Here is a 24,334-nt window from a genome sequence, read left to right as displayed (position 1 = left end):
ATTATTTGTTATTAGTAATAGTTGAATGAAAGGCTTTTTATTATGTATTTTTTTGGGGGAAAATACGACCCACTTAAAAAATAATAATAATAATAATAACAATAATTAAATCCATCTTGCCTGGTGAGCACGTGTCTAAAACAAGACCTAGCTAGAAGTGCTGCTAAAAGCAACCTTCATCACATTATATGAATGGTAATATTATTACAAAAATAACCATTGTTTGTATGTACGTGAATATGATCGTTCAAATATTGTTTTGTATATCTAATAGATGAACGTTAGTCTCATAAAATAGTTGATGTTGAAATTGTATAGATAAAATTAACCATGAGATATTTTGTATGGATACATTAATTACATATTTGTTTATCTTAAAAAATGTAAATTAAACCTAAGATTTAGGTAATGTTGCAATAGTTTATTTTAAGTATTTTTCAATTTTTACGTATAATTTTCAAATATTTGGTTGATTATAAGTTTGAAAACACTTACAATAAGAGATAAACTTGTGTGAGACGGTCTCACGGGTCTTATTTTGTAATATAAATCTCTTATTTGGGTCATCCATAAAAAAATATTATATTTTATGCTAAAAATATTATTTTTTATTGTGAACAACGGTAAAATTGACTCGTCTCACAGATAAAGATTCGTGAGACCGTCTCACAAGAAACTTACTATAAAATAAGACACTATCTTAAAAACACCGTAAAGTGTTTCCAAATCCGAGGGTATAGGAGAATCAATCATCCGAACCTTTGACAAACCTTCAATTTAGGTGCTCAATAATTTAGTCTTCCTAGTTAAGTTAATTATGAATCACACAAGCATTGTAAGTCTTCACCAAATTCACACAGATTTTTAAATAATTCTAAATTAGGTCGAGTTGGTTTACCTACTCTCTCCTAACCCAAATCATCAGACTGTAATATATAATTTTATTTTTTCAACTTTTTAATCTTTCACAGCACTTGGGATTTTTTTTTTTTTTTTAATAAATCTGATTTTTTTTCATTAAAAATTCTACATTCTTTTCTTAACACGTATTATAACAAAAAAAAAAAAAAAAAAAGTTTTTATGATATATTGCAATGCTCGATGATTTTTGAAATAACAAATAATGATTAGTTTACAAAGTAGGGGAGTTGACACTATTGTAATAGCCTAAAGACAAAAAATTGTATGAGATGGTCTCACGGATCGTATTCGTGAGACGGATTTCTTTTTTGAGTTATCCATGAAAAAGTATTATTTTTTTATGCTAAGATTATTACTTTTTATTATGAATATGGGTAAGGTTGACCCGTCTCACAGATTAAGATCCGTGAGACGGTCTCACATGAGACTCACTCTAGCCTAAATAATACTAATGTTGTTTCTTGACATAATATTGTTGCCGTTTTACGAGTAAATTTTGTGATAGAAATTTTTATTATACTATCGATTCATAAAAATAAATTGTTTTTAATACAAAAAATATTATTTTTCTGTTGTGAAAAAGTAAAAATTTATGGTAAAAAGTAAAAATCTCAAACTCTCAAAATTTACCAAACTACACACTTTATAATATTTTTCTCTCTACTCAATTGTGATTTTCTTCACAAATGAGAGATCTATTTATAGAGTTTCATTACACATAATCCAAAAATAAAATACATCATTACCTACATCATCACACACAAATTTCTAACTTTACAACTCTTATTTTCAACATTCAAATATTCAACTATTACTTTTCCATATTAAAATATATTATTTCAACACTCCCCCTTGTGATGATCATGATACGATGATGTCTTCATTACGTGTTTTGTACTGCCTCGTTAAAAACCTTACTAGGAAAAACCCATTGGGATAAAAACCATAGTAAGGGAAAAAGAGTGCAGTCACGTGAACTCCCCCTCATGTTGACACGAACAACTCTTCACAAATTTCGTAGATTGCGCATCCCAATATTATATATGTGCTTTCTGAATATTGACGTAGGTAGTGCCTTTGTGAAGAGATCTGATGAGTTTTCACTTGATTGAATGTGACGAACATCAATACATTTATTCTTCTCAAGCTCCTTGGTGAATGCGAAGAACTTAGGAGGAATATATTTAGTTCTGTCGTTTTTTATGTATCCTTCTTTCATTTGAGCAACACATGCAGCATTATCTTCATATAGTATCACAGGCTTCTCATCAAATGATAATCCGCATGAAATTTGGATATGTTGGGTCATTGATTTTAACCACACACATTCACGACTTGCTTCATGTAGTGCAATAATCTCGGCATGATTTGATGAAGTTGTTACGAGCGTTTGTTTCTGTGAACGCCAAGATATTGCAGTGCCTCCACGAGTAAATACATATCCAGTTTGGGAACGTGCCTTGTGTGGATCAGATAAGTATCCAGCATCGGCATAACCAATTATACTTGGATTAGCATCTTTTGAATACAAAAGTCCCAAGTCTGTCGTTCCTCGTAGATAACGGAATATATGTTTAATTCCGTTCCAGTGTCTCTTTGTTGGATATGAGCTAAATCTTGCCAACAGATTCACGGCAAAAGATATATCAGGCCTTGTACAATTTGTAAGGTACATAAGGGCACCGATGGCACTTAGATATGGTACTTCTGGACCAAGAATATCTTCATCATCTTCACATGGACGGAATGGATCCTTTTCTATGTTTAATGATCTAACAACCATTGGAGTACTTAAAGGATTTGCTTTATCCATATTAAAACGTTTAAGGATCTTTTCTGTATAATTTGTCTGGTGAACAAACATTCCACATTCTTTTTGTTCAATTTGTAAACCCAGACAATACTTGGTTTTTCCAAGATCCTTCATTTCAAATTCTTCCTTCAAGTATGACACAACTTCTTGAATTTCCTTATTCGTTCCAATGATGTTTAAATCATCAACATATACAGCAATAATTACGCATCCAGATGTTGTTTTCTTAATGAAAACACAAGGGCATATTGAATTATTTACATATCCCTTTTTCATCAAGTGATCACTTAGTCGATTATACCACATTCGACCTGATTGCTTTAACCCATATAATGATCTTTGTAATTTCACAGAATAACATTCCCTGGGTTTTGAACTTTGTGCTTCAGGCATCTTAAATCCTTCAGGGATTTTCATATATATATATTACTATCAAGTGATCCATATAAGTAAGCTGTAACAACATCCATAAGACGCATTTCTAAATTTTCAGATACCGCCAAGCTAATCAAATACCGAAACGTAATTGCATCCATCACAGGAGAATACGTTTCTTCATAATCAATTCCAGGCCTTTGAGAAAAACCTTGTGCAACAAGTCGAGCTTTATATCTTACTATTTCATTTTTCTCATTTCGCTTTCGAATAAAAACCCATTTGTATCCAACAGGTTTTACACCTTCAGGTGTAAGGACTATAGGTCCAAAAACATTACGTTTATTTAGCGAATCCAATTCAACCTGGATGGCTTCTTTCCATTTTATCCAGTCCTGCCGATTTTTACATTCACCAAAAGATTTTGGTTCATGATCTTCATTATCATTTATGATGTCGATTGCCACATTATAAGAAAATATATCATCAATTTTATCTATATCTTTTCGGTTCCATATTTTTCCAGTATTAATGTAATTGATAGAGATTTCATGATTCTCGTCAGTTTGTGGTTCTGACAGAACATTTTTATCATCATGTGTTTCTTCAGGAACAACATTCTCTATTTTGTGATCATCATGTTTCTCTATGAATTTTCTTTTTCGAGGATTTTTATCCTTGGAACCGACTGGCCTTCCACGCTTCAGGCGTTTAATGACATCATGAGTATCTTCCATTTGTTTCTTTGGAATTTCAATTCGAGCAGGGGCATTTGCAGCATGTATATATGATTTAGTTACCCCTTTTGTGTCTGCAAATGCATCTGGTATTTGATTTGCTATTCTTTGCAAGTGTACAATTTGTTGTACATCTTTTTCACATTGTTTTGTTCTTGGATCCAGATGTAACAATGATGATACATACCATGTAATTTCTTTTTCGGTATGTTTTTGTTCTCCCCCTAACATTGGGAAGATTTCCTCATTAAAATGACAATCAGCAAAACGTGCTGTGAACACATCTCCTGTCTGAGGTTCAAGATATCGAATGATTGATGGACTATCATAACCGATATAAATTCCAACCTTTCTTTGAGGTCCCATTTTCTTTCGTTGTGGTGGTGCAATAGGCACATACACCATACATCCAAAAATTCTCAGATGAGAAATGTCTGGTTCTTTACCAAATGCAAGCTGCAATGGGGAGCATTTATGATATGCACTTGGTCTGATGCGAATTAATGAAGCAGCGTGTAAAATTGCATGTCCCCATATAGAAATAGGAAGCTTTGTTTTCATAATCATTGGTCTAGCAATCATTTGCAGACGTTTAATCAATGATTCAGCCAATCCATTCTGTGTATGTACATGAGCAACATGATGCTCAACAATGATTCCCATAGACATACAATAATCATTGAAAGTCTGGGAAGTAAATTCACCAGCATTATCAAGTCTAATTTTCTTGATTGTATAATCGGGAAATTGATTCCTCAATTTTATTATTTGAGCAAGTAATCTTGCAAATGCAACATTTCGAGTTGACAATAAACATACATGTGACCATCTGCTGGAGGCATCAATCAGTACCATAAAGTATCTGAATGGTCCACATGGTGGATGGATTGGTCCACAAATATCACCCTGAATACGTTCAAGAAACATTGGTGATTCAGTTTGGATTTTGACTGGTGATGGTCTTATAATAAGTTTTCCAAGAGAACATGCTTTACATTGAAACTTATTATTCTGAAAGATCTTCTGGTCTTTCAGTGGATGACCATGTGTATTTTCTATAATTCTTCGCATCATTGTTGAACCAGGATGTCCCAATCGATCATGCCAATTGGTTAATATCGAGGAATTATCAACTACCATGTTTGATTCAATGGGACTTATATGTGTATAATGCAATCCAGTAGGGAGCATTGATAGTTTTTCAATCACATATTTCTTTCCTGATTTATATGTGATAAGACACATATATTTCTCATTCCCTTCATTCATTGTTTGAGTATCATACCCATGGGAATATATATCATTAAAACTCAACAAATTTCTTTTCGATTGTGGTGAATATAAAGCATCATTGATCAAAAATTTTGTACCATTAGGTAACAAAAATTGTGATTTACCATATCCTTTAATCAAGTCTACAGGACCTGATATTGTGTTCACCGTTGTTTTTGTTGGTTTTAGTTCCAAGAAATATCTTTTATCTCGGAGGATAGTGTGCGTTGTACCACTATCGGGTATGCAAACTTCAGCTTTGCTCATAGCATTTTCCATATTTGAACTTCAAAAAAATATGCAATGAAATAAAATTACTGACAATACATATATAAATATAACACATATCATAATTGTACAATAAAACATTATTATATGAATACATGAAAAACAAATTATTGTACATTTATATTCTACCACTATATTGTTCTTTTTCAGAAAAATCATTGAGAAAATCTGCAGCATCAAAATTGTTCATTTCTATCCCACCAACATGTTGATCATTCTCAGAGAAATCATTCATAAAATCACCAGCATCAAGATGAGTTGAATCACTCAAACGGTCACTGCGTTCAGTGAAGTTGGTCTCCTTTTCTTTCCCCTTTAATGATTCTTTATAAAGTTTACAAAGGTGCTCAGGGGCTCGACAAACTTTGGACCAATGTCCTGGAGTACCACATCTGTAACAAGAACTTTCATATATTTTTGAGTGATTCTCATTAACACTTGTATTCTTATGATGTCTTTTCTGTGGATGGTTGGGACGTTCTTTTGAGATGAGTTATAACTATCTCTATTATTTTCATAACCACGGCCGCGTCCACGACCTCGACCTCGACCTCGACCAAAACCTTGTCTTTGAAATTGATTTTGGTTTCCAGGTATAAATTCATTTTTACTTACAGCATTTACTTCTGAAAATGCTGTTGATCCAGTGGGTCGGGACTGATGATTTCTCATTAATAGCTCGTTGTTCTTTTCCGCCACAAGAAGACAGGCGATGAGCTCAGAATATCTCGCAAATCCACGTACTCTATATTGTTGCTGTAGAGTAATATTTGATGCATGAAATGTGGAAAATGTTTTTTCAAGCATCTCAGATTCTGTGACCTCATGTCCACAAAATTTTAATTGCGAGATTATTCTATACATCGCCGAATTGTAATCACTGACTTTTTAAAATCTTGGAATCTCAGTGTGTTCCATTCATCCCGGGCGGTCGGAAGTATAACTTCCCTTATATGTTCAAATCTTTCTTTTAATCCCTTCCACAAAGCCATGAGATTTTTTTCAGTCAGATATTCACATTTCAATCCATCGTCGAGATGTCGACGCAAAAATATCATGGCTCTTGCCTTTTCTTGTGACGTGCATATGCCATTTTCTTTAATGGTCTCGCTTAGACCCAATGACTCAAGATGCATTTCTACATCTAGAGTCCATGGCATATAATTCTTTCCCGTGATGTCGAGCGCAATAAATTCGAGCTTTGTTAAATTTGACATGGTGGTACTAAAAAATTACGATGCATTTTATTAGTTAATAAATATTGCAATACAAAGTAACGGATAAACAACAAGTACAAGTATTTGTAAAAATAAAGAAAACGCACGAGGAGGATATTCTCCGATAAATACAAGACTCGTGAGTATGATAACCAAAATAATTAAAAATATCCTTGAGAAAGCCATCTTCTTTTTTCTTCGAAAAATTTGATGATGAATAATTTTTAGAGAAGAAGAGAAAGTTGGAGTGATTGAATGTGTTTGTGAGATGATATTTATAGTGCAAAAACTAGCCGTTTGTTACCGTTTATGACCGTTGGTGTACAAAAAATAAATGTATGTATTTGTATAATTTTATGGTAATAATATGATGTATATAATATTAGACATGTTTAAATAATTATGTATATCATATCATAATATTATAATGAGTGTCATAATTTATTTTGTTTATAAACCTTATAGGCTTTTATACTTGTCGTATCCCTTACCGGGAGTGTGGGATGTCGTCTTAACATCCTCCCAGGATTTATAACAAGTTTATGAAAAATTTATTTTTATTATTTCTAATAATAACATTATATTGTATATTAAATAAATACACAATAAATAAATAACAGTAAAATAAATATTATTACTTTTTGTTTAAAAACCGTATAGGCTTTTATACTTGTCGTATCCCTTACCGGGAGTGTGGGATGTCGTCTTAACATCCTCCCAAGATTTATAACAAGTTTTATGAAAAATTTATTTTTATTATTTCTAATAATAACATTATATTGTATATTAAATAAATACACAATAAATAAATAACAGTAAAATAAATATTATTACTTTTGTTACCTTTTTCTTCTGTTTGGAGCTTGGAATAGTATGTAGGACTTTTGGAGCTTCGTGCTGATAACGTGTTGTGAAAAAATAAAAATTTATGGTAAAAAGTAAAAATCTCAAACTCTCAAAATTTACCAAACTACACACTTTATAATATTTTTCTCTCTACTCAATTGTGATTTTCTTCACAAATGAGAGATCTATTTATAGAGTTTCATTACACATAATCCAAAAATAAAATACTATCATTACCTACATCATCACACACAAATTTCTAACTTTACAACTCTTATTTTCAACATTCAAATATTCAACTATTACTTTTCCATATTAAAATATATTATTTCAACATTTTCAACATATTTATAAATGATATTGTTTTTTTTCACTCCTATATGTAAAGATATCATCTCTCTATCCGAATACAGCCCAACACGAGAGAATCTGAACTTTTGGGTCTCGAAAAAAAAAGATTCTCGATTTATAGTTGGACAGGAGAGTTGTGCTCTCTGCGCTTTATACGTGGCGATTCTTATCCCAGCTCGCCTTTGTCGAGTCTTTTTTTTCCCCACACATTTAAACACGCAGTTACGCTCAAGAATTATCTGTATCTTCACTTCTCTTGAGATTAATATTAACTATTACATTTAGTGTTCGTTCAATTCAGAAACGATACGATGGATACTTGAATGGAGCTGTATTTTCATCTGGGATTCGACCACTTGCTGTTTTTTCATTAATTATAATAGTAATAGTCGAATCTGTGGGTTGAAGGTACGCGTTTTCATTTCTTTCTCTAAAAGTCTTTTTCTTGTTCTGTATTTCTTGAAACTGTCTGTGTGATTAATGGTTTGTGGAGTTCATTTAAAGATAGAAAGTTCAGGAAATGAAACGGTTCTTTAACGGCAAAGTTGTGGTGATTTCATTTAATATAAATTTAAAGAAAATCAAAATAAATATGAATTGTCACCCTTCAATTTATTATTCAAAATGTTACCTAGTTCAGTTTTCTCGTTTATTGATTGGAGATTGCAGACTATGTTCTTCTTCACATCTGAACTTAGTTTCTTCAAAAATTATTATTTTATTCGGGTTCTGGGTTTGGGGTGATGGTGAAAATATGATGCACAATTTACTGACTTTAAATCATTCATGAACATCATGTGCACTGTCTGCGATATCTAGTACTTATTTTGTGTGCAATTAGTCCGTTCGAAAACAATACGTGAAGAAAATGAAAAGGCTCTAGGAGCTCTTCATGAGACCTGCATGTCACAATTCAAGTCCCATTTAATCATATTTTTTGAATTGTGTTTTGGAAAAACATATGGAGTTTGCATGGTAGGATTAAATACATGTTTTAAGTTGATTTCTTGTGATGCGTATCCAAAATTCTACTGCGTATTTGAACTAGGGTGGATTGGAATAGAGATGTTGAAGCTTTTAATCTGTCCCTAATGACCTTTTTCAAATATCCATATGAATTTGAATTTTGAGCCAATATATGGTTAGAAATAAAAAAGGCGAATTTGTTAGAACTCGGTGGCTTCTAGTTGTCCTTTTTCTGAGTTGTGTGCAACTGGTTGGCTATCTGATATACTTTCACTAATTTCAGTTGTGATGTGACAAGATCCATAGTTCCCTATGAAGGCATCCGAGCTACGAAGATGGCTATTGAAGAAATTGCATTTCTTGTTTGACATGGTAGCAGGCTGAATCGCTTTTTTTTTAAATTTCAAAATTCTGATAAACTAAATGCTAGAATTTATTCTTGCGCTTTTTAAATTTTGAGCCACTTAATATCTGTACCTTTTTAAAATCAGTATCATCTATTGAATTAATAACCCATTACTTGTAAATGGGACTGCAGAGAGTGAGTGGCACGAAGATGAAACAGCTACCATTCCTTGGAGCTTTCTGTTTAGTAATGCTGTTCTTACTCTATAGGGCCACAAATTATCAGTATCAACACGTGCAGGTGTGTAGCACAATTTTCTTGTTTTTAGTTGTCATGTATGAATGTGAATCATAGTGAGTACTATAAATAGAAAACTCGATTTAATTGAAAATTTTATTGGAAGTCCTTGTCCAAATAGATTCTTACTATTGTTTTTGTCAGATGGAGTCAAAATTACATCGTTTCTCTATGTTAAAGGTGATTATCCACATTTATATTCTATCATTCTTTGCTAAGGCATTTGTTACTGTTGCCGTACTGAGGTGGTGTTAATACTTTGATGTAGGACATTGGTGTGGTTACCAAAAGTTTGAATAATTTGCCTCAAGGTATCATTGAATCAAGGTCAGACCTAGAGTTAAAGCCTCTATGGAGAACAATCAGTCACAAATCTAAGGTAAAATTTATTATGGATTTCTGTATCATCTCTAGGCCAATTTTTGTTCTTTGCTTGGGGATCTATTGTTTGATGGCCATATTTTGATTCATCTGATATTTCATGGCATATGAAATGCACACTCAGATGGATTAGGTGGTGGTTCGGGAAGTGGTGATTATAGACTCTAACGAACATGTCCCTCTTAATCTTCAGGTCAATTTTACAAACTATCATAATTTGCTGGCAATGGCAGTGGGTGTCAGACAAAAACAAAACGTCAATACAATTGTTCAAAAGGTACTAGTAAATTAGTAAATGTATGTTTGTGTATGATAAATTTGATCACTTACTATACGATTTTTACTTCTTTTGTTGCCTATTCTACTTTGAATTCAGTTTCTTTCGAAGAATTTTACAATTATTTTGTTCCATTACGATGGCAACTTGGACGGGTGGTGGGACTTGGAATGGAGTAGGGAAGCCATACATGTAGTCGCTCATAACCAAACAAAATGGTAATCCTTTGCTGTTCTGAATGGAAATTCTTCATAGCATTTAAGTACATGATTCAAGAAGGATATATGGTCGTGGCTATGGGATTTGCCATCATATCAGGGATTGTTTATTAAAAGCCCATTTAAGTTGACAATAACTTAATTGAATACAAGGATAGATTGAGTTGGATGTCTATAAAGATTTCACTACTAAGTTGTCTCCGGACTCACAAAGTCACGGTTTGTTTCACTGACAAAGATGGTTTATTTACTGCATCTTAATCGAATTTTGGTATGTTTTTTATTAATATTGGTAGTTTTTTCACGGACAGGTGGTTTGCAAAACGTTTTTTACACCCGGATGTGGTGTTTATATATGATTTCATATTTCTCTGGGATGAAGATTTGGGAGTAGAGAATTTTGACCCCGGAAGGTAGATGCATCACAAATTTAACTTTTTATTTTATTATTTTATCCAAAATTTTGAACTAAATAATTTTCATTGCAGTTAAAGCTCCCAACTTATGAATAATCTATTTTTTTAGAGGAATTAAGGTTGTCAAATGGCATTTATACTACTTTTCCTCGCATTTAAATTTTCAAACATAATTCATTTTGAAACGATCAATGTTAAATTGAAAGTACAGTGTCTCTATCAAAATGAGAACTGATCTAACTTCTTCTTTAATAAAAGCAAGTAATGCACTTTTCCTTTTGAACCAGCATGATGTTTATCACATGCACCATCTTCCATCTTGATGGTCATATTATAGAGTCTTAGTTTCAACTTCCAGATACGGAGACCTTTTGCATTTTTATTGATGCTTAAATCTTATATCAGTATTCTTTTTCCCCTTTATTTTTTAACTTATTAGGTACCTGGAAATTGTGAAATCCGTAGGATTGGAGATATCACAGCCAGCTTTGGACCCAAATTCTACAGGCATACATCATAGGATTACAATAAGGAAAAAGATGAAAAAATTTCACCGGTGAGTTTTGTTCAGTATTTATGTGATATGGAATCTGGCTGTAGATTTTTAATACCTACGTATTTCAATATGGCAGGAGAATATATGTTGATCGGGGCAGTCACAAGTGTTCAGATGATAGTGAGGGACCGCCTTGTACTGGGTAGGCACCATCTTTTCGTACACAATCCTCAATGGAATTAATTTTTATTTATCCTGCTTGCTTACTCTCCCGTAGCACTGTCTATAAATGCTCGGTAATTTTTTTGTGGGACGCGCGCTTAAAAATGTCCAATATAATGTCGTCAAACATGCAACTTGAACAAAAAAAAAACCATGAGAAAAGGCAGAGCTGTTGCTGTTACGGATATTTTGTATGCTGATAGTCTCAAATTTTCAGATTTGTTGAAGGAATGGCTCCTGTGTTTTCAAGAACAGCATGGCATTGCGCCTGGCATTTGATACAGGTTCTTTTTTATGCTTTTCTCTGAACAACTGTACAAAACTCTGTGACTTCTTGTAGTTCCTTCAATATCCATAGCTAAAGGCAAACAAGAAAAGAGAACCAAACTATGGGTGGTTTTATTGATTTTTTAAAGTTTGGTTGTTTTACGATCTTGTGGTCACCTGTTGCGTCTCTTGATTGCAGACCCTCTTATGAACTTTTGCATTGCATTATCGAACGGAGATTGTAATTGCATATCTGTTTGAGTTTCCAACATACAAAGATATTTCTTTTGCGTTTACATAATCTAAGACTAAGTTTTCACTTGGTACCAGAATGATCTTGTTCATGGATGGGGGATTGACATGAAACTTGGTTATTGTGCCCAGGTAAAACTTCTTTATGCTTCTTCCATAGAATCTCTTGTGCATTTTTGTGTTCCTGTTGAAGAATACCCTTTAGCTCCCTCAAAATATTTCTATTGGGTAGCAACATGCTATATTTTTGAATATTTGAAAGCATGGATACTCTTCAATTTTTTTCCAAAAGTTTAGGACACGGATACGGATAAGACGCAAACGTAAATATAAATATGTGTATACTACCAGTTTTAATACTAAATTTATATAAATATATATAATATTTATATATTTTTTAATAATTGTTGTATATTATCTTTATCTGTTTGTCTTATATTTTCAAAATTTGCCATATCCATATCGTATTCGATAGAATACAATATCTATACTCGCATCGATTATTACCATTATATATTTTTTTATACAACGATGGGTGCTCGTTTGTATACTTGATATAAAATATAATGACATATGTTTGATTCCTGTACTTTTTGAGTTGGACCAACCTTTGGGGTCAATTTTCCCCACTATTCCTTGGCTGCCTTGTGATTTAGTTATCAAAACGTAGACTTGAGTTAGTGCATAATTAAACGATTTAAATCACAATGTTACCGCAATTTTCATACAACTTTCCCACTATTTCACCCATGATGTTGGCATATTTTAATTACAAATTTTGAAAAGTAACTTTCAACGTTCACAACCGAGTGAGGTTGGTTTCTTATATTTGTTAAAAAATAATTAACTACTTTTACATATGAACGATCTTTTCATATTGTAATTTTAAAAAAAGAAATGATATATAATATTTATTGATTTCGTCATACACGCACTCAATGTGTGTGTTCGTGTTTGAATAAAGAAAGGCGAGTAATTTTATCTTTGATACTAGATGATGAATTCGAAATTATCTTTAAAATGTTCATCTGACTTTCTTAACGTCTTTTATTGTATGAACTTGGATATACACAGGGAGATCGAACGACGAAGGTTGGAGTGGTTGATAGCGAATATGTAGTTCATCAGAGTATACAAACATTAGGAGGAGCATCAGCGAGAAAGGTGATTTCTTTAAGCATCAACTTTTCGATTTTATCAGCCCTTTCTCCGTGAAATGAGTTGCCTTCATCTCCATTTCCAGTCCCCCAAGTTCAAGTTTTTTTTGCATCTGTGCAGGTTTTGAATCCGGAAAAGAACTCAAAGGTATAGCTTCCAGTGCCTCTAATCCCTGATTCTTTCTTTCATCCTCAGTACTAAGAGGGTCTTTGTTTTGTTTTTGTCACCCACCTCGCCTTACATTCAGAGGCACGCAGGGGACATTAGATCAGAGGTGAGAGATGCGCGATGCAACTCTATTTCTGCTTTGAATTTTACTGATTTCTTGGAATTTTAGCTATTTTTTGTGGAAACTATATATCACAGTGATTCTTTGGATTTTAAATATATAATTATAGCTTCAAAATGGGGTCGTCGTGCAGATTCGGAGGCAGTCGACTATAGAACTTCAAAGATTTAAGGAGAGGTGGGAAGAAGCTGTGAAGGAGGACAAGAAATGGGTGGATCCATTTACTTCCACCCGGAGACGCAGCCGAAAAAATAAACCTTTGAAATCATAAAATTCATTTTGAAAAAATCAAAGGTTTAAACATAGGATTCTTAATGTGGCCCAAGATTCAAATTAGAAATTAGATTCTCATTTGTCATGGCGGGCTACAATTAAGCAGTTTAAACCTCATAATTTTTGTATTTTGTTAGGCAAACGTTGAATAAATCCCACTTAATTATTTTATTCTTTTAATGGTCATCTTCTTTTTAATTATATGATTACTTCATTCATGTTAGTGTACGATCCTGATTTTCAAATGTTAGGCTTAAATTAAATATAAAATAATGTTGAGAGTTTTTTTTCCATATAATTTCTTTTGTTTTAGTGTAATATTTAGGAGAACTAATAATCAAGTTTGTAATTTATTTTGGTTTGATTGTTCAGAGTTCATATCCATCGTTATGTGTTGGACTGTTTATAGTTGAGTCATTCGTTAATATCTTCACGTTATAGTTGTTCATGACACGTTATAGTTGTTCATTCCTGGGCGTGAAATGATATGTTAAGATATATCACATCGGCTGGATAGAGTTTCTGAAAGTTGTATATATGGATTATGATCACTTGTTTTTTGAGTTAGGTTCAAATTTTAATCTTAATACTATAGCAAAAAATACATAAAAAATTTTTGATAAAAAAGGTTATACCCACAAAATATATTTGTATAAAAATAAAATTTTCATCTATATTAAATTGATTACACGCACACATAGCATGCAAGAATCACTAGGTTTCAATATCAGTGTACAACCTTTCGAAATTAGGTTTTTCATCTTTGTTTGAAAAACAAACTTATCATATTCTAACATGTATATATTTTATATTTATATTTATATCACATCATATTATCTTTTAGTGATTAATTTATGTAACATATTATTAAAATTTTATACTGAATATATTATTGGGAACGAATTTGAACCGATTCTCGATCAGCAATAAGATGATCGGAAGAGGGAACTGAAGTGAAACATGTTTATTGGATTGAGTTACTAATCCATTTGATTATCAGATATACCTCCGAGAAGAGTGATATTTTTTAAAACTTAAGAACATGAGTTAAATGCAGAAAATATCGTGAGACTTACAAAATGAAGATATACTGTAATAAATAATATATAATTAAATTTTTTAAAAACAAAACAAAACTCTTATCGTCTCAGGTATAAGTTTTGTGAGACGAATTTCCGATCCGACTAATCTAACATTTTTTTATGTCAAAATATTATTTTTCATTATAAATATATCGGATATATCCTGTCTCAATATGTGCATTTTTTTTTCAAAAAATCAAAATAATATACTCTTCTTAAGTTTTTACTCGGAAGTGTACTTAACATTTGTTTTTAGAATACTATATTTTGACGTGCAAGGATGCAAGAAAACCGTCTCTAATCTAAGGTCACACAAGACAATGTTTAAATATGATTCTATATATATCAGGATTCAGAGAGAATATTTCTGCATCAGTCATTGGAATCCGTTTTGTCTTAAAAAATTTCAAGCTCATCGCTTTGTTTCTTTGTGTTTTTTGGTGGTCTCATTTCTCTTAGATCTGAAAACCCTCAAATCTTACAATTATCAGTGGAAAATAAGAAGAGAAACCCTCAAATCTCTGTTTATAGTCTCCGCAATCAAATTTAAGTTCAACTGAGTCAATCAGATGGCCGGCCGTTACGATCCCAATCCTTTTGATGAGGAAGAAGTTAATCCATTCTCTGTAAGTTCTCTGTATAAACACTCGCACTATATTGTTTGGTAGACTAAAGGTTTTTCTCTTTAATCGCGGGACTGAGGAGTTTGAGTTTGACGAATGTTTTTGATAAAGTTGAGTCTTTGGTTGTGATGAGTTGACTATAGTTTCGGTGGGTTTGGTTCTGACTATCGGAGGCTGGAACTAATGTGCTGCCGTGTGAGATTGGGAAGGATTATAAGTTAAAGCCTGTTGTTGGTTCTCCAACATGAGATTTATGCTTGAATAAAATTTGGAAGTGGCTGGTGCCATTAGGGTTTCAGTGGTTACTAACTTGATTTTGGTGGTGCCTCGATAGCTTTCACTAATGTGGCGGACAGTGATGTGTATGGAGGTGGTAGCTTGAGTGGCCTGGGTGTATTCAGTTGCTGCATTTTCGAAAGGGGCCTCCTACTGAGAGCTTTGAAAGTTGGAAAAACTAGGAGAGGATTAGGTTTGGGAAATAGGAACCGTTACTTACTATATTGAAATTTAGATTATGAAATGGGCACTTCAACCGAAAAAATATTTAAGTTTGATTTTTTATACAAGAATAAAAAATGAAGGCTCCAAATTATTAACTACCACTCTGTCCAATATATCCCTACCTGCACGAGAGTAGTGTGTCGTCAATAATTTTGGGTTATTGTTTATCATGTGAAATTAGGATACAATCCAAGACATGGGGACAATGTTTTGTTTTTGAAAATTCATGGCCTATATGTAGCTATGCACGCCTTATTCACGGATTGCGCCTCTCTTTTTTGCCTTGAAAAAATATGGGATTTTGGGGTCAATGAGTAGAGATAATTATATTTCTTTAGTGTACGTAGCAACCTAGCTCTTTTAAACTTTAGAGCTTTTACTGCTATGGTGGCAAACAATACCCCTCATTTGTATGCATATAATGTCTATGACGCACCTTAAATAACTAGTTTTGAAGTCATTTTATGATTTTACTTTGCTGAACATTTTGCGATTTGAATTTCTAGTTAATCTACTTTAACAAGTTACATTCAAAATAACTAGTTTTGAAGTCATTTTATGATTTTACTCTGCTGAACAGTTTGTGATTCTAGCGTGGCCTTATACAGCTCTTACTTTAATCTCTTTGATATATGTAGGTCAGTTTTATTAATGGAATAGAATTGAAAAGCCTTTATTATGTTGGTAGTGATTATGCATTTGATATTTTTGTTTTCTGAAACTAGGATGGAGGGGCTAGAGGAAAAGGAACCGGGAAATCGAATTTCAGCGGTGGTGCATTTTACACGACGGTTAGTTAGTCTTTATTTTTCTTCCTTGTCGCTCAAGTTTGGTGACTATAGATCCTTAAATCTATGGCTTCTTGCAATCTTTTACTATGCTTGTCTACTGATTTTTGCACGTCATATACATTTAAAGATGTATTCATTTTACATTAAAAGCGGTTTTTCTTTGTTTTCAGAGTTCCGGTAGTGTTCCACCGGTGACAAACTCAAGGCTTTCACCCCTCCCTCCAGAACCTGCTGATTTCTACAATCCTACTGCCCCCGTTGATATACCTCTTGATAGTGCTGCGGTGCAACTTTTACTTTTTGAACATGCTACCTCACTGTTCTTTTGTAGTTCTTGGTAGTTGAACTTTCATCTTCTAATCAAAGTAAATTTCACAGGATTTGAAGAAGAAAGAGAGAGAGTTGCAGGCGAAGGAAGCTGATTTGAAAAGGAGGGAACAGGTCTGTAAGACGCTGATTCATTGCATTTCATCTTACTTACTAGTTCTCAACAAAGTTTCCAAAAATGAGACAATTATAACATAATCTCAGAATTTTATGAAAAGAAAGTTTCCAAAGGGGGACAATTATAACGTTTCCATTTGAGAATTTTATGAGTTTACTGCTTTCTTGTAACCATTCAATTGGCAGTGCCATATTATGCATACTATGGCAAACCGTGGTTATTTTATAGTTTGCATACTTGATGAAAGATTTCAGATTTCCTACTGTTAGGAAGAAGAGTAACAAATTTGTTTTCGTTTTTCCGAGTAGGAAGTAAAACGGAGAGAAGAGGCTGCTGCGCGGGGTAACATCTATGCTCTAGTGTTTTTGTTATTATTTATTTCCTCTTCCAATGCAATTTATCAACCACTAAACATACTTTACCTTGTTTAGTTAGGAAGATAGACTTCATTGACCATATTTTTTAACTATCATAATTCATAACAAAATTGTGTAGATACATATATTGCATGATGCATGTTTGAATTTACACCACCAAATGGGATAACCGTGAACATGTTTTTTCTATTGTAAGTTGCAAAATTTTACTGCATGTCTCAAGTAATTTCTGGTTTCTTTTCAGCCGGTATCGTTATTGAGGAGAAAAACTGGCCTCCATTTTTTCCTATTATTCACCATGATATCACAAATGAAATACCAATTCATCTGCAGAAGCTGCAATATGTCGCTTTCACAACCTTTTTGGGTATGTCAATATGCAACTTTCATGTTTTCTTTTTATGCAATGCAACTATGCTATTTTAGTCTCGTGATTGTTCTCTCTCGATAAAATCTGTAGAACTTTGTCTAGGATAGAAAGTTGGTTTGTTTTTACTGAACTGGAAGCTTCTTGTCTGTTAATGTGCATCTGTATGGAAATGGTATAGATAATTTTGCCAGCATTAATTGGGTGACCTTTTACTTTCTCAACTTGAAGTATGAGATTATTTTTCACATTAAAGTTTGTGAAGTATTTAAGATTGCGATCAGTTGTGCTTGACAAGGGATAGAACTTCAACTTTGGTTTTTGTTCTTTAAGTTGCTGAGATAGTTTAAGCCGAAAATTGACTCATCCGGGAATTACTTTCAGAATTGATTAAATATCTCTGCTTAGTTTTGTTCTTAGGTTGCTTATCAAAGGCCGTCGAATACATTAATAGATATAGAAAGTAATGTATGTGTAACTTTTGGTACAACCTCAAGGGTGAAAATTTTCATCCCTCACTCCCTCTGTTTTTATTTCTGCATTTTGCTTTTTTCTTTTGCCGTAAATACTTTTTGATAGAGGATTGTTGGAGAGATTTTGGTTTACTATGTACTGGTTAGATATATCAAATTATAATGTGCAATTTCCTTCCGTATTGAAAGGTTTTAAGTGTCTTTAGATATTAGAACTGCAAGATTCCTCCTTTATCTTTCCGATATGACTTAAATCATTGGTTGCTGGTAATGATGTTGTATTGGTGGTGATAGGACTCTCCTTTTGTCTTCTATGGAATTTGATAGCTGTGACCACCGCGTGGATTAAACAAGGAGGTTTGTATTCAAGTGTTATTATTATTAATTATTGTAGCAGGTTTTTGGATTCAATGTTCCTAACTTCAGTTCCTGGATTCTAGATGCAAAGATATGGTTTCTTGCCATTATCTACTTCATATCTGGGGTTCCTGGAGCTTATGTGTTATGGTATCGTCCACTCTACCGTGCTTTTAGGTACGTCCATCCATTCTTTTGCAAAACCAGCATGTACGATTTTGAATTTGCATAATTTCCTTTTGTATTTAACGTGGGAAATACAGAAGATTGTAGCTGCAAAAATATTCGTCGTGGGACTTAAATGATTTATTTTAACACGTTCTTACTATTTGGGAAGAATTAACAGTGCAATGACTAGCACCTAATTCAATCATATAGTCTGTGAAATGATCGTTCAATGAATTACAGATGGTATCGAGAATGGATGAAAAATCATTGATCTCTATAGTTTAACATTTCATCTGTGTGTGGTGCAGAAACGAAAGCGCTGTGAAGTTTGGGTGGTTTTTCTTGTTTTACTGTGGTAAGTTTTCTCACTTGTCATGGCTTTCTATTTTTTGCTATCAACTAAATGACAACCTTTTGTTTTATCCATTTGTAGCTTCACATTGGCTTCTGTATCTTTGCCGCCGTTGCCCCTCCTGTAGTTTTTAGAGGAAAATCTCTGGCGTGAGTTCACTTTCTATTGTATTTTTTATTTCATTTTTAAGTCCACTTATCAGCCTTTTCAATTATTTTAGCTTCAAGTTTTAATTGTGTCTGTTCAGAGGTATTCTTCCGGCTGTTGACCTGATAGGCAAGCATGTTTTGGTTGGGGTAAGTTCAATCTCCAGTAGATGTTGTTTATGGATGCGTCTCTGTTTGTAGCACCATCCTAGTGTAACGACATTACAAAATATGCTTCCCTTGGTACTAACTTTTTATTTCTTTGGTTTAGATTTTCTACTTCATCGGGTTCGGATTATTTTGCCTCGAGTCAGTTCTAAGCATTTGGGTTATTCAGGTCTAACAAATATATATATATATATATAATTCTTTTGTACCGTTGTATCGATTTTCTTGAAAATATTGAGAACACCATAGCATGAGAATATATATCATTAACTGTTGCCTTCTCGTTTTTAGCAAGTATACATGTATTTCCGAGGCAGTGGTAAAGCCGCTGAGATGAAACGCGAAGCTGCAAGGGGCGCCCTTAGAGCAGCATTCTAAAATATCCATTATCCCAGAAAATCTTTTCCACTCTGTTGATTTGGAATTCTGTTCTGCGCAAGTTCTCGAGGGAAGAAGTTCTGCAGAGGAAATTTGTCTGTGTAAAGCTTATTCAATGATGCATTAATGAGTGTTCTGTACTTGTTGCAATTATGGTTTAAATTTAATTTTTTTGTTATATTTTGTGAGAAGACTAGGAATACTAGTTTTATATACCCTACTGGATTTTGGAGGCATGTAGTTGTCTGTTAAATGTTTTTGTACAATCATAGTTTGATATTTATTCACGTTTTGTTTCATTTTGTTCGGATCAATTCATCGATTGACTATGGTGCTGTTTGTAAGCCCTGAAAACAAGGGGTTTGTCTGATTTATTTGTCGTAATATCTGAAAAATGATTTTATAAATTAACTGATGCATAATACAAAATTGAAATAAGAATGATGGATTGTATGGATGAACACTGATAAAGATTGCTCACATGAACAGGATAAGATTTCATCTTCTATAATTTTATGAATATTTCTTAGTATACATATATGCATTGGAATTGCCCTTTCGTCCAAAATTTTATGTGGCAACACGAGCTTCAAGGGATTTTGGGCTCTCACTTACCCAAGTATCCAACCATAAGTCCATGCTTCAAAATCATGCCAATGCTCCTAGTAGTGTAGGAACGAACTTACAATTATACAGGATCCATACATTAAAGGCTAGAAGAATTCCAGCTGGCATCAACGGACCCAATTATCTTGTCGTGTAAGCGAGCTCCAGAACAAGCAACTATACCTCGATCAAGTCCTTCTAAGTACACACCTCTTGAAAAGCAGAGTGGGTGGCCTCCGGCATCAGTTACAACACCACCAGCTTCTTGAATAATGACAACACCAGCTGCATGATCCCATATCTTTTCCTTGTAACCTGATCGAGCAAACTTCATGAATATTTCGGCATCTCCTCTGGCTATGGCTGCATATTTCACCATTGAATACAAGCGTAACGGTTGGTTCCTGCAGTTGATACGAACTTTGAGGTTTCCACACAAACTAAAGTCCGTTACAGATTATAGCAGCCATAAGATATTGGTGCTTATATGTCTGAATACTGAAAAGTTTCCTAGATTTAAAGGGGGGGTGTCATTAGAAATCAAATAACATATTCTGAAATCAGATTTTATAATGAATCTTTGATCAGATTTGATTCTAATCAATTCACGGAAAGATTTCCTACCATTTTTATCATACAAATTTTACCTACATAGGAAGTGAAGATTGCACTAAACTGAGAGCCCAGGTAATATTTGCACTCATTATCCTTTCTTGAGTTCAGAAAGCATTCACCTTAGTCCAACACTATGAGCTAGTCCAGCAGTAAAGGAATGATTTGAATTAGACTTCTCCACCGGTTCACAAAACGTAGCCAACGAGGGATCATCAATAGTGGAAACTCGAATTTGCCTAGCAGAGTTCGGCCAAATTAACGTCTTTTCCTCATGAAGCAAGGGCTGCATCCATGTTCTGCCACTGTCTTTCTTTGCATATATTACACAGCCTCTGTTCCAAGATCCTGAAATCTTTGAGGTCATGCTAGATAAAGTACTAAGGTTGCCATTATGGTAATTTAGCCATTCCTTCTTCATCGGATAATTTGGGCATCCAAGAACTCCAAGAACTGGCTCTCCATCCTCTATCAATGCCAGGGCAACCGCATATTGATCCCCACGTACAAAACCCAATGTACCATCAACTGGATCCAGTACCCAAAACCTTTGGCTTGGTCCCCCAGTAGAGTTGCATCTACTTATGGCTTCTAAGACCTCTGAACTATTCAAAGCTAAAGCTGGTGCACTAAGTCCAAAACGTGGTGCTTCGGCCAGACATGTGTTAACTGTACGCACCACAGCTTCTAGTAAACCAGTTGCACTGGCCTTGGACAGTGCTTGAATGTCTTCTTCGGCAACAATCGATACATTTTCACGGCCGAAAGCCTTGGACAACACCCAGCTTACAGTTGCTTGAACACTCCAATCTGCTCACAAGTAGTAATTGTGGTAATAGCCGATCCAAAATCATAGTTGATAAAAAAACATTGTTGAGGCTTCTAATATCAGCGGGGAAAAAACGGAAGTTGATAATTGCAAGGCCGCAACTCGTACAGATTTGCAAATACACTCGAGTCAGCATCTTTTCTTTCATAAGCAGAATATAGGATCATGATTTGATGCATCTTACCCACATTTAACAATTTAGTTTTGACAATAATGGAGGAGAAGGGGCAAGTAAGGTCATTTGTTTCTCTATATATCATTCGGTAGTTTCTTTCAACAATGGCTGCTTATTACCTTTCGACAATGTAAATGAATTTATAAGAAAAAGTAGCAATAGCCCTCTATGTGTAAAAGAAAACACATGTAGACACACCAATCAATTAACAAGTTTTTTTTTTATCTTAATCTTCTGAGGATTGCACAATATTTGGTTATTTAAACAATTATCTTCTCCCCATAGAAGTAAAGAATAAATCAACCGTTCTCAAGGGACTGAGATGGTAGGGTCCTCAGCCTTCCCTAGTCAGCGTCGTTTAAAGGTAGAGGCCAGGGGTTACAGGGTTAAAAATAAAAAGAAAAGAAAAAAAGAAAGAATAAATCAACTCAACCATTTTCTAGCAAGTTTCCATACATTTTCTGATCTTCAAAATTTGCCCGCACAGTAGTCCTTATCATTGACAATTGAATGCGGGAATAACTAGCTTGTTTTCTGACAATGTCACGCGACCTCTGTAAATTAATCCATATTTACACGATCCTGTATTTCAACACAATATTTATCAATATATGACACTAAAGATTTGCTATTTAGTTTTGGGTGCAGATGGTAGATTGTGTTTTAAGATTTCTTGCAACTTTTTCACAATTTCGAAGTAAAGAAATAACATGACCACGGCATGTGTAACTGTTTGAATTCCAATTCAACAAAATATTAAAAAATAAACCTGAAAAGAGTTGACGAATGAAACTAAAAAGTAAATAAAATTATGTGCCGTAAGCACTCAGAAACTGGAGGTAAGAATTAAACACAAGTAAAACAACAAACAAGCAAACAACCGATTACAACAAGAAGAAAAATCAAAGCAACCCATTTTCGTGAAAATTTCACAAAATACGACCACGAGACATACTACTAGCAAAATACAAGCAACCTTTGTCAGGAACGTAAACAATTACCAGCTACTGTAACCGGAGAGTTATCATCTTTGGATTGAACAATATCACTGCTTTTAGTAAGCAAGCTTTCTTGAACTTTCTGACAAAGCAAGCACGCCATATGCACGGCCTTCACTGCTACCTCCAATTCGTCGGCATATTCGTCCGCGTCCATCGAATTACTCAATGCCTCAGTGTAATGTTCTTCCGCTGTTGAAGCGAAAATGGCTTGTGGGTTACAGTTAACACGAGGAATGCTGACCCATGGGTAGTTGGTTGAGGCCTGGTGAGGGTTTGCGTGAAAGCATGAGTGAAAAAATCCTATCTTTGTGGGAGTGGAACTGTTTTTTACTGCAATTGGGAGAGCGGCGTGTGGAATGAAATAGGTGGTCATAACGAAAGAATTTGCGCCTACGACGCAGCCGCAGAGGGAGGCTTTTCTTGACTTTCTATTCTGTGCGGATGCTTTGATTTTGATGGAGGAAAAAAGAAACAATTATTGGCGCTGAGGAACAGTGAACCTCGCAGCACATGGGGGAACCATGAATTTTCTAGCCTGCTTATGCTATACGAAGAGGATATGCCATATATATGATTATATATATTAACATATAAGCTGATCTTATTCTATTTTTTTATGTGAAATTTATACACAAAATAGTAAATATTGTAACAAGTTAAAGATTAGACCATTTTTATTTTATTTGATTGAAAAGAACAAATTGATTTGGAAGGAACATCTAATGTTTGTTCGAACCAGTTATATATTTCTCATGTATATTTATCTTTTTATGATTATGATTTATTGAGTGTGACTATATTATCTATACTAGTTATTCTGCACACGCGATATGTGTGTACAATATTTTTTATCATAATCGATGAACTAAAGTGAAATTTGACAAATTATGGAGGGACTAAATTGATATTTGAATTGTTGAAATAAAAATAAATAAAAATAAAAGTGTGTGTGGAAATTTTTTAAAAATAAAAAACAAAAATATAATATTAATATCATATAAGGGTAAAATTAGAAGAAAAAATTAGTGTCCTCTCTAGATAATTATTTTCATGTTCTCACACTTAATAATATAATATAGATAGTATAGATTATTAAATTTGAGACTTTTGAAATAATTACTTTAAAAAACATCAAAATATTTAATTTTATGATTAATTTTTTTACTTTACTAAAAACATACTCAATCATTCATAATTCACATAGA

General features: G+C 33.6%; 3 protein-coding genes across 4 annotated transcripts; 2 read left to right on the top strand and 1 right to left on the bottom strand.

Moving 5' to 3' along the window:
* Nucleotides 1-7,880: 7,880 nt before the first annotated feature.
* On the top strand, nucleotides 7,881-13,967 carry LOC140821975 (uncharacterized). Of its 2 annotated transcripts, XM_073182680.1 has the most exons (16): nucleotides 7,884-8,228; nucleotides 9,070-9,158; nucleotides 9,325-9,432; nucleotides 9,574-9,609; nucleotides 9,698-9,808; nucleotides 10,004-10,087; nucleotides 10,187-10,305; nucleotides 10,617-10,718; nucleotides 11,161-11,277; nucleotides 11,354-11,419; nucleotides 11,657-11,723; nucleotides 12,037-12,090; nucleotides 13,033-13,122; nucleotides 13,237-13,263; nucleotides 13,364-13,390; nucleotides 13,539-13,967. In XM_073182680.1, the coding sequence occupies exons 2-16, from the start codon at nucleotides 9,099-9,101 to the stop codon at nucleotides 13,674-13,676; spliced, it is 1,206 nt and encodes a 401-aa protein (XP_073038781.1). In that variant the 5' UTR covers nucleotides 7,884-8,228; nucleotides 9,070-9,098; the 3' UTR covers nucleotides 13,677-13,967. The 2 variants fall into 2 exon arrangements, with proteins under 2 accessions (XP_073038786.1, XP_073038781.1); XM_073182685.1 differs by lacking the exon at nucleotides 13,364-13,390 and having other exon boundaries at nucleotides 7,881-8,228.
* Nucleotides 13,968-15,031: 1,064 nt separating this feature from the next.
* On the top strand, nucleotides 15,032-20,208 carry LOC140821968 (secretory carrier-associated membrane protein 1-like). The gene is made up of 13 exons (XM_073182671.1): nucleotides 15,032-15,386; nucleotides 16,610-16,675; nucleotides 16,846-16,959; nucleotides 17,054-17,116; nucleotides 17,429-17,462; nucleotides 17,742-17,864; nucleotides 18,632-18,694; nucleotides 18,778-18,871; nucleotides 19,171-19,216; nucleotides 19,296-19,363; nucleotides 19,462-19,510; nucleotides 19,632-19,697; nucleotides 19,820-20,208. Exons 1-13 carry the CDS (start codon nucleotides 15,330-15,332, stop codon nucleotides 19,904-19,906), a joined length of 930 nt encoding a protein of 309 aa, XP_073038772.1. The 5' UTR covers nucleotides 15,032-15,329; the 3' UTR covers nucleotides 19,907-20,208.
* Nucleotides 20,209-20,334: 126 nt separating this feature from the next.
* LOC140821962 (3',5'-bisphosphate nucleotidase AHL-like) lies at nucleotides 20,335-23,678 on the bottom strand. The gene is made up of 3 exons (XM_073182655.1): nucleotides 23,130-23,678; nucleotides 21,247-21,934; nucleotides 20,335-20,916 (listed from the first exon to the last, which is right to left on the bottom strand). Exons 1-3 carry the CDS (start codon nucleotides 23,500-23,502, stop codon nucleotides 20,613-20,615), a joined length of 1,365 nt encoding a protein of 454 aa, XP_073038756.1. The 5' UTR covers nucleotides 23,503-23,678; the 3' UTR covers nucleotides 20,335-20,612.
* Between the last annotated feature and the right edge of the window lie 656 nt (nucleotides 23,679-24,334).

Source organism: Primulina eburnea, chromosome 2 (assembly GCF_022965805.1).
Source record: "Primulina eburnea isolate SZY01 chromosome 2, ASM2296580v1, whole genome shotgun sequence".
Classification (NCBI taxonomy): Eukaryota; Viridiplantae; Streptophyta; class Magnoliopsida; order Lamiales; family Gesneriaceae; genus Primulina; species Primulina eburnea.
The sequence above is the reverse complement of the archived record's forward strand: the minus strand, read 5'-3'. Positions and strand labels throughout refer to the sequence as shown.